The sequence below is a fragment of the Gobio gobio genome (assembly GCF_949357685.1).
Source record: "Gobio gobio genome assembly, chromosome: 19".
NCBI lineage: Eukaryota > Metazoa > Chordata > Actinopteri > Cypriniformes > Gobionidae > Gobio > Gobio gobio.
In genome coordinates this window covers 2,540,786-2,551,438 of record NC_137112.1, presented here as the reverse complement: position 1 = coordinate 2,551,438, position 10,653 = coordinate 2,540,786, and the positions used below count along the sequence as shown (strand labels likewise).

Genomic DNA, 10,653 nt, shown 5'->3' with positions numbered 1-10,653 from the left:
CATAACCATAACACTATATAAAATATAGGCTAACTCAGGCTAGCTCGACATTAAGCCTTTTCTTTGAACAAGTAAATCAATTTTTTTACAAATTAACTTCCATTTTAAATGAACAAATAACTGTTATTGTAAGTGAACAATAATAACGCAAGTTTAGAAAAACATTTGTTATTAAGACTTATTTTATTTCTGCATCTGAGTATGAGTTGAGTAGCCTATAACAGCAGCCAGAGTCTGCTTGTCATACATTGCTGACAGAAAACGCTGCTGTTTAAAGTGGACACAGAATGTTCTAGGCAACATTAAAATGTTTAGGTTAGCTAGCTAACGGTCTGAAGTTACCTAGAAACAGTGTATGTTAAAGGGTTAGTTCACCCAAAAATGAAAATTCTGTCATTAATTACTTACCCTCATGTCGTTCGACACCCGTAAGACCTCCGTTCATCTTCGGAACAGAAATTAAGATATTTTAGTGTAAATCTGATGCTCTGAAAGGCCTCCATTGGCACAATGGCACTTTACACTCTCAAGACCCTTAAAAGACACTAAAGACGTCGTTATAAAGTCCATCTCACTACAGCGGCTCTACAATAACTTTATTAATCGGCGAGAATAGTTTTTGTGTGCAAAAATCCCTAAATAACGACTTATATAGTGATGACGATTTCAAAACACTGCATCATGAAGCTTCGAAGCGTTATGAATCAGTGAGTCGATTCAGCGGTTTGAATCGCCAAATTTCAGCGGTTTGACACGCGATCCGAATCATGATTCGACTCACTGATTCATAATGCTTCGAAGCTTCATGATGCCGTGTTTTGAAATCGTCATCACTATGCAAGTCGTTATTTAGGGTTTTTTTGCGCACAAAAACTATTCTCGTTGCTTCATAAAGTTATTGTAGAACCGCTGTAGTGAGATGGACTTTGTAACTTTAGTCTTTAGTGTCTTTTAAGGGTCTTGAGAGTGAAAAGTGCCATTGTGTCAATGGAGGACTTTCAGAGCATCAGCTTTACACTAAAATATCTTCATTTGTGTCTGAAGATGAACGGAGGTCTGACGGGTGTCCAACCACATGAGGGTAAGTAATTAATGACAGAATTTTCATTTTTGGGTGAACTTACCCTTTAACGTTAGCTCATCAACAGGTGTAGACCATAGACTGTACAAAAATAAGTAGACAGACATTTTGATTACCCTGACCTGAGCTAATTTACTGAATCAACCAACTCACATCTCCTTTCTTTTTTTCATCATCCATGAAGACATTAAAGTCATCTGTTGCTGGCGTTTCATGACTGACTGCGATACGGCTGCTCAGTAGAACTTTCAGTGCGCTTACACTATAGAGTGTGCACGAGACGTCCCTGCCTGTACGCGGACGCGTGCATCGACACAGACAGGCAGGATGTCTGCTCCTCCGTGACGATGACGGCGCGCGGTTAAAAAAAAATAATAACGAACTAATTTGAAAGGGGGGGGGGGGGGGGGGGGGGGGCACGAACGGGATTTTGAAAAGTGGGGGGGACATGTCCCCCCTGTCCCCATAGGAAATTACGCCCGTGTATTCATGTATACTCCATCCACTGGAACAGTTTTTCACAGGAACTGAATATTACTCAACAACTGACCCCAGGACTGATATACAGCGAACAGTTGTGTTTGATAACCAGGAAAAAATATAACCTCGACAAACAATCTCCACTACAATTAGAGAATTTAGAAAATACAATGAAAAATGCAAAGCTTTTCAAATATGGGAATCATTTAATATGTGTCAGAAGCAGAGGTGGGTAGTAACAAATTACATTTACTTCGTTACATTTACTTGAGTAAATTTTTTGGGTAACTTGTACTTTTAGAGTAGATTTAAAGATGGGTACTTTTACTTTTACTCAAGTAAATTTCTTGTGAAAAAACTGTACTTTTAGTTACATTCAGTGGCGTTCCTCCGTTACTGTCAAATGGTAATAATTATATTATATATTTTAAAATAAGTTAATATGACTTTCGCAAGTCTCGCGAAACGTTGGAGAGGCTTCTTCGCGAGAGGTGGCTATACGCATCACCCGCTTATAATTAGCGCGCGTTTAGTCGGAAGATGATGGCCGAAGCAGAGGAAGATGTGTGTGAGCTACGGGAGGCAGATCACCCGTGGCCTAATGTTCAGTCTATGATTTCACTCCAAGATATAGAATAGTTTCATAATGCAATGCATGCTGTGTGCACCAAAACCCACCCTGAAAAGAACATGTAGCGGTAAGTGTCACAATGATGCCTATATTTGAACACTATTAATGGTCCTTTGGTAACTATGGGACATTTTCCCTTATTGTAATACTATTTCACACACTGTCCGAGTGTTTTCCTCATATGCGCTCTTGTGCAAGCAATGACAAATCGTTTGAATCCTCCAAACAATACACGTCCACGAACAAACGTTCACATCTTCACATTTACATATCCTTTTCTTCACAAAACGAAACTAATTGAATAGCCTAATGTGACGTCTTGCATTTATACACAAATCCGGACAGACACTGAAGTGTAGAAAATACATACAAATAAAAACGGTATTGTATTTTATTCCTACCTAAAGAATAGCCTATAGCCTATACTTATAAAAATATAAGAACAAAGTATGTTTTAAGAAGAGCTCTAGTTAGCCCAGCACACCATTAATTTACACTGTTTAACCATTAATCACACACACACACACACACACACACATTACATATATATATATATATATATATATATATATATATATATATATATATATATAGGTTCATTAGTTTACATTAGTTAACATGAACTAATAATGAACTGCACTTATAAAGCATTTATTTATCTTTGTTAATTTCAACATTTACTAATGCATTATTCAAATATTGTTAACATTAGTTAATGCACTGTGAACTAACATGAATAAACCATGAACAGCTGGATTTTTATGAACTAACATTAACAAAGATTAACTAATGCTGAACAGAGGTCTTCATCTGACGAGTCTTCATCTGACGAGTCTTCATCTGACGAGTCTTCATCTGACGAGTCTTCATCTGATTCACTGTCAGAGGATTAGATTAGATTAGATTAGATTAGATTAGATTAGATTCAACTTTATTGTCATTACACAAGTACAAGTACAAGGCAACGAAATGCAGTTTAGGTCTAACCAGAAGTGCAATAGCAGCAAGTGCAGGATATACAACGTTTGCATAAGTGCAGGACATGAATATGTACTGAGTATATATAAATATATCTATAAATAGAGAGATGGTTATTACTATAAACAGAATTTACAGGTGAATATGTACTATGAATATAATATAATATACAGATGGCTATTACTATAAACAGAATTTTACAGATAGAGGTATAGAATGATCTGTTAGGCTAAAATGAGGAATATGGCAGTGGATATAAAAACAATATAAAAACAATATAAAAAAAAGATATAAAAAGTCTGTGATATAAAAACAACTAAATAAATATACACACACACACACACAAACACACACACACTCACACTTGTGCCGACCCAGTGTTAAAACCATAGACTTATGTCTAAATATGGACGTAGTGTCCGTGACGTCACCCATAGGATCTGATGAGCCGTTCTGAAGCGCAAAGTATGGACGAGATGGCCGTCGCCATCTTGGCAGCGCGTCATCGCTCGTCACTCCCGGATAACAGAAAATGGGCAAAAAGGCGGGACGTGGGCGGAGCTTAAGTGACGTGATGACTAACAGACAGCAGATAAATGGCTATCCACCTGTCACTCGAAGTGGCCACGCCCTTAATTATGCAGAACTTTAATGCTTTATATAATGTAAACGAATGAGTTATAAAAACATTCCCCCCCTCACAGTCGTCATGAAGGGCAACATTAGCCGTACAGACCAAAAGCACAGTTTGTACCAGACTGTAAACATGTTTTATTCTGCTGTAAAGTTGGCCATTTTAACATGAGCTCAGTGAGATTCTGCTCCTTCTGGAGCCTCTAGTGGCCAGTCCATGAACTGCAGTTTAAGGCACTTTTGTATCGGCTTCAAGAGAAACTGTGGGAGGAGCCGCTTGGTTAAAACGAACGTGCAAAGACTAAATGCCCTTTACATAAATAAAGGGAAAACAACAATGTCAAACGATTTTAAAGTTGGAGGAGTTTTTCGGCACTTCCACCTACATCATGTGACCTTTCTGACATGTGTTTCTTCTTCAGTGAAAAGAAATGAAGTTTTTTGAGGAAAACATTCCAGGATTTTTCTCCTCATAATGGACTTCAATGGGAACCAACGGCTGAAGGTCCAAATCAATGCAGTTTCAGAGGAAGAGCTTCAGAGGCTCTGACCAATCACAGAGGAATAGAGTCTGATCTAGACAAACCATCAGACACATTTACAACAAAATACACATTTATACACTTGAATAAATGCTGGACTTCGGTGTTGTTCTTCTTCACGGTGTATGATGTCATTACGTCGGAAAGGTCACGTGATGTAGGTGGAAGTGCCGACCCAGTGTTAAAACTAACGTGCAAAGACTAAATCAAACGCCCTTTACAAAAATAAAGGTGAAACAACGATGTTTTAAAGCTGGAGGAGAACATGAGATGGAGTTTTTCGGCACTGGGTCGGCACTTCCACCTACATCATGTGACCTCTCCGACGTGATGACATCATACACCGTGAAGATTAAAATTTGTAATCGATTGACAGCCCTAATTAAAATCTAACTAAACACATGCTTTTAAAAGATTGCCATATACACAAAACCATATTCATTCAAATATAACATGTTTCTTTATGCTCATAGAATGGCTCATGAAAGGCCCGTGTGAACACATGCACAAGACTTCACTGAATCTTTACACAAGTGTTTCTGAGGAAATGGACTGCAAGAAAATCAGCAGGTGTGTGTGGAGACGGTCAACTTACGGTCGCAACTCCTCCATGGAAAAGCCCCCAGCATTCAGAGAGATTCTCAGATATATTTTCTCATGAAATCTCCCATGTTGGTATGAACACTTTGTCCTGTTTGTAGCAAATAACACAGAGATGTGCTGATATATTTTATGAGGAGTATCTTTTACAGTACAGTATATATATATACATGTGTGTGTGTGTGTGTGTGTGTGTCCACAAAGGTAGTAATACCAGCTAATTTTGCCCTTGTTTTGTTGTCCACGAGGAACCGAGCTCATAAATCACACAGAATGATTCAGTGATGGGCAGGTTTAGAGTTAGGGGTCAGGAAACTGTATTTGTGACTTTTGTTGTGATGTTCATTTTGTGTCAGGTGTTTGGGAACTGCTTTAGGCTATAAAAGCAATTGTTTAATTAAACGGCACCAGAATACAGGAAATGATGGAAGCTTGTTTTCCGCCACAAAATATTTAAAAAAAAAAAGATAATTGAGCTTTTTACTCAGAATTGCATGATATAAAGTCGCAATCAGTTTTTTAATTTTTTTATTCTGTGTCAGAAACATAGGAAGTAGCATGTACATTTCCTGAAGAAAATGTGAGTGGTGCTTGCCGTGGCAAAACTCGGCACCCGGTTCTACTGTGATGCAAAAAAGCCAAGCAACATGTCTGTACGATATTGTGGAGCTGAGATATGGCTTCTTTATGTTGCAATACGGTTGCTAGGGTGCTCTAAATGGTTGCTAGGGTGCTCTGGTTGCTAGGGTGTGGCTATACAGTCAATGAGGTGATATTTAAAGACTATTGGCCAGTCTGAGTCAAAAGAGCCCAACTCTGTATTTCTACAATGCTCTGGTGCTGAGATATGGCTCGTTAATGTTGATATATGGTTGCTAGGGTGCTGTAACTGCTAACACAATTAGCATAAAGCTAACATGTTTTTAAGATGTTAACACGATTAGTATATAGCTAGCATGTTGCTAGCATTATGCTAACATGATTAGCATATTGCTAGCATTATGCTAACATGATTAACATTTTGCTAGCATAATGATAACATGATTAGCATGTTGCTAGCATGATGTTAACATGATTAGCATGTTGCTAGCATAATGTTAACACGATTAACATGTTAACATGATGTTAACACGATTAGCATTTAGCTAGCATGTTTTTAAGAAGATGCTAACACGATTAACATATAGCTAACATAATTAACATGATGTTAGCATTATGTTAGAATGAGTTAACACGATTAGCATGATGTTAACATTATTATTAGCATGTTGTTAGCATTATGCTAACACAATTAGCATTTTACTAGCATTAATGCAAACATGATTAGCATGTTGCTAGCATGATGTTAACACAATTAGCATGATGTTAGCATTATTAGCTAACACAATTAGCATGTTGCTAGCACACACTCACACTCTCACACACACACACACACACACGCTTTTATATCTTCTGCTTTTGTATGTCAGTGGGAAATCAAACAATATCAAATATATTAATGTCACATCATGATTAACTGATCGCTGTTCCTCTAAATTATGAGCAAACACATCAAAATAAAACTGAGATGAGATATTTATAAACCTTAAAGCAATACTAACCTTTCAATTGTCAGTTCACAGTCTGGCCTTGTGTGTGACTTCTGCAAAAGCCTGAATCCATCCTCTGATACATCTCTACACTTTATCCTACAGTATGAACATATTCACACATTTATACAGTCAACTCATGTTTGCATTGTTTACACTGTATTAACATTTACAGGCATTCTGTGCAATATCTTGAGTGACAGAATTCTGTTCCACTGTGTAATATTGCACTTATGAATGGACATAAATCTGATGAGGGCCGATGTATTTCTGACCAGTCCTTTGTTTAGTTAAAGTCATTTCTTCTTTGTTACCTTAGCATGAGATAATATGAGCATGAGATAATATGAGCATGCACGAGTGATTTCATGAGATCATGTCGTACCTGAGTTCTCTTAGACTGGGGCAGTTTTCACTGAGAGAGATCATTTGAGTAACACGACACTCAGCCAGACTCCACACACTCAGAAACATCTTCTTCAGTCCAGGCACAGATTGGAGGGGAAATATTGGCATATCTCCGTTCCCATCATTCATTTCTGTCCAAGCTTGAATTTCTTGAAAGACATTTGTCCAGTCAAAGTGAATTATACTGGACTGTGGAAACGTGACAGTGACTCCACTCATATTGGGTCTGAATCCACCGGTTCTGTCTGTCTCTATACGGACGCTAAAAAGCAATTAAGGACAGAGTTAGTAGTTTATATCACAATTCTCTGGCACCAGCTATTATTGCATCACTACCAGTAAAAAATAGAGAGATTAATTGAGCAGCTTAATACTTACTTTATATGTATTTAATTACATATAATATTATATGATATATGATATGTAATAATAATATAATATAGGCCTAATATATGTAATTTATATTTAAATGTAGAATCATGAAAATTTAAATTATGCTTGAAAAGGGGATTTTTCTTTACCTGGACAGATCTTTACTGATTGACAGAACAGCTGATATAATATTAAAATATCTTCTGTAAAGACAGACACAGAACAACACAAATATAAAAGTCAAAAACAAACATTGAAGGGATTTGTGCATGTGAGTCTGGTATAATAAAGAAATGACCTCTATGAGTTAGTGTTCATTTAATCTGCTTTTTATTTCTTTATTTAGTCGAGTTTTATTCTTTAGGGGATTTTAGTTTAGTTATAGTCAATGAAAACTGTAAAATGGTTAAACTGATAATCAGAATGTATTGATCTTATAATCAGGATTACTGATAATGACTGCTGTCCTTTGAGAGATTTCTGTTTACATTCAATCTGAATTATTGCACTTTTACTCGAGCACGAATCAAGAGAATGGCATTATTTTACCCAATAGTTTCCTGATTTATAATATCGCTCGACATTAAAACACACCTCAAATGTTAGCCTTCATTTATATTTTCAACAAAACCTCATTTACAGCTTGAGAGAGAAAACTGGTGCTTCATTTGTCACTGACACTGCAAATGAGGAGAATCTCCAAAGATTAAATTATGCATTTTTCTTTACCCAAAAAGGTTAAGGACATCAGGTTTGTTGATTTCAACTCTGCAAAGGCATAAAGAGAAAAACAGTCTCTGAGATATTAAAGTGAGAAACAGAAACCAATGAAAGAGCATTGTGTGTGTGAGCCTACATTACCTCTGTGAGCTCAGTGTCCGTCCTCTCAAGACAGCATTAACTACAGCAGCCATATCAGAATATGATTCTGCTCTCAACCTTTAAAATCAGATCAAATATCATCAGTTATGAAGACTATATTTCATGTTGATATTATAGAGCTCATGTAGCCCTGCCCCTTTCAGCGCTCAGTGTGTTCTGTCTTCCGGTTTTCAGTTCTACAGACAATAGAAAATCTAAAGATGCTGCACGCTTGTTTGACTGGAGAATAAAGTCTATATACAAACAACAATCCTGGAATCTGAAGAATGAAGTCAGATAAATAAATAAAACATCATCCTTTAAAAGATTAGTTCACTTCAAAATGAACATCTCCTGATGATTTCCTCACTCCATCTCATCCAAGATGTTCATGTATTTCTTTCTTCAGTGAAAAAGAAATTAAGTTTTTTGAGGAAAACATTCCAGGATTTTTCTCCACATAATGGACTTCAATGGGAACCAACGGAGATGGGGTGAGGAAATGATCTGGAGATGTTCATTTTGAAGTGAACTAATCCTTTAACAGCTTTTTTTCTGATTTAGGTTGAAAATGTCAAAAGTGGGAAGGTTCAGTCACGATCAGAGTTATTGGCACCTCTGGTAAATATGATCAAAGATGGCTGTGAAAATAAATTTTTAAATTTTTTTTATCCTTTTGATCTTTCATTAAAAATAATCACAAAAATCGAACCTTTCGTTGAAGTAAAAGAATTGAAAGTGGGGTAAATCTCATTATGAAATAAATGCTTTTCTCTAAAACATGTTGGCCATAATTATTGGCACCTTTTATTAAACACTGTTTGCTGTTTGCCTGATGAGTTTGGAGATCAGAGATCATTCCTCCTCACAGAATCTCTCAGACCCTTCAGATTCCAGCTCTTCTCTTCAGTTCTCTATAGGGTTCAGCTCAGGGACTGGGACGGCCTTCATTCTGTGCTCAGTCACACATTTCTGTGTTGATTTTGATGTTTTATCTGCTGTGTTTGCTAGAATCCATGATGCCATGTGTCTGAACAAGAAGTCCGGGACCTCCAACAAAAAAATAGGCTTCAGCATTAAAGATCCAGCGGTGTATTTAACCGAGGGCATGGGGTCTTTATATCCCATCTGGTGTGTTTTCTGCCCAAAAGCTCTTGTTTTAGTGTCATGTGACCACAGAAGCAGGTCCGTCTGAAGCTCCAGTCGTGTCTGAGCTGAATATGCTGGAGTTTCTGGATGAGCGAGGAGGATTGTTCTTCAAACCCTCCCGAACACCATGAGCTGATGTAGGAGCTGTTTGGTCATTATTTTAGTCTTTCTGACCCCAAGACTCAACTAATCTCTGCACTTCCCCATCTGTGACCCTGTGAGAGAGTTTGTCCTCCTCTCGTGCATTAGGACGACACACACACACACACACACACACACACACACACACACATGTCCTCTTCCGAATTCAGAACATCTTTAGTTGATTGAACTTCTGAATTATTGCCCTGATGGTGGAAATGGGGATTCTTTACAGACACTTTCTATATTGTGAAGCTCAACACTCGTCAGCTGCACATCAGAACTATATTCTGTGGTTTTGCTCATTGTGATGATGATGTGTTTCCTCATATTTATACTCCTGTGGGACAGGAAGTCATGGCTGGACAGTTTCATGCTCATAGTCACCCTGGTGTGCTAAAAAATGCAAATTAATGGGAATATACTTCAGAGATATTTTACTTAAAAATTCTAGGGGTGCCAATAATAATGGCCAATGTGTTTTGGAGAAAAGCATTTATTTCATAATGAGATTTCCCCCGACTTTCCATTCTTTTACTTCAATGAAAGGTTTGATTTTTGCGATTATTTTGAATGAAAGATCAAAAGGATAAACAATTTTCACAGCCATCTTTGATCATATTTACCAGAGGTGTCAATAACCTCAACTGATCACAGTGGGTATAAAAGTCTACACCCCCTGTAACAATTACAGATTTTTTTGTTAAAGCACTTAAAATCATGTCAGATGTTTTTCCAACTTTGATGCACTATTGAAACAAACAACAACATTCAAAACTAACAAATATAAAAGTCTTAAACACCTGATTGTAAAAGTGTGCACACTCACACTTGTTAGAAACACATTTATCTTTTAATACAGCAGACAGTCTTTATGAGTAAGAGTCTGTCAACTTAGCACAACTTGATTTGTCCATTTTTCTCTTGCAAAAAATGGTCAGTCATGCTGGGACAGGAAGGGGCCGTCCTCAAACTGTTCCCACAAACTTGGGAGCATGAAATTGTCCAAAATATCTTGGTGAAGCATTAAGAGTTCCTTTCACTGGAACTAAGGGGCCAAGACCAACCCCTGAAAAACAACCCCATCCCATAATCCCCCCTCCACCAAACTTTACACTTGGCACAATGCAGTCAGGCAAGTCCCGTTCTCCTGGCAACCGACAAACCCAGACTCGTCCATTGGATTGT

The 10,653-nt window shown here is 37.4% G+C and overlaps 1 protein-coding gene across 1 annotated transcript in view; it reads right to left on the bottom strand.

Moving 5' to 3' along the window:
- Positions 1 to 2,823: 2,823 nt before the first annotated feature.
- The window catches only part of LOC307143115 (NACHT, LRR and PYD domains-containing protein 1 homolog), a 28,049-nt gene continuing 20,219 nt past the window's right edge, over positions 2,824 to 10,653 (bottom strand). Inside the window, exons 6-12 of the mRNA XM_079844420.1 lie at positions 8,176 to 8,253; positions 8,044 to 8,082; positions 7,464 to 7,517; positions 6,920 to 7,204; positions 6,547 to 6,633; positions 4,941 to 5,036; positions 2,824 to 3,070 (exon numbers count right to left, since the gene is read on the bottom strand). Of these exons, the coding sequence (XP_079700546.1) occupies positions 2,965 to 3,070; positions 4,941 to 5,036; positions 6,547 to 6,633; positions 6,920 to 7,204; positions 7,464 to 7,517; positions 8,044 to 8,082; positions 8,176 to 8,253 (745 nt within the window). The 3' untranslated portion in view covers positions 2,824 to 2,964. The remainder of the gene's footprint in view (positions 3,071 to 4,940; positions 5,037 to 6,546; positions 6,634 to 6,919; positions 7,205 to 7,463; positions 7,518 to 8,043; positions 8,083 to 8,175; positions 8,254 to 10,653) is intronic.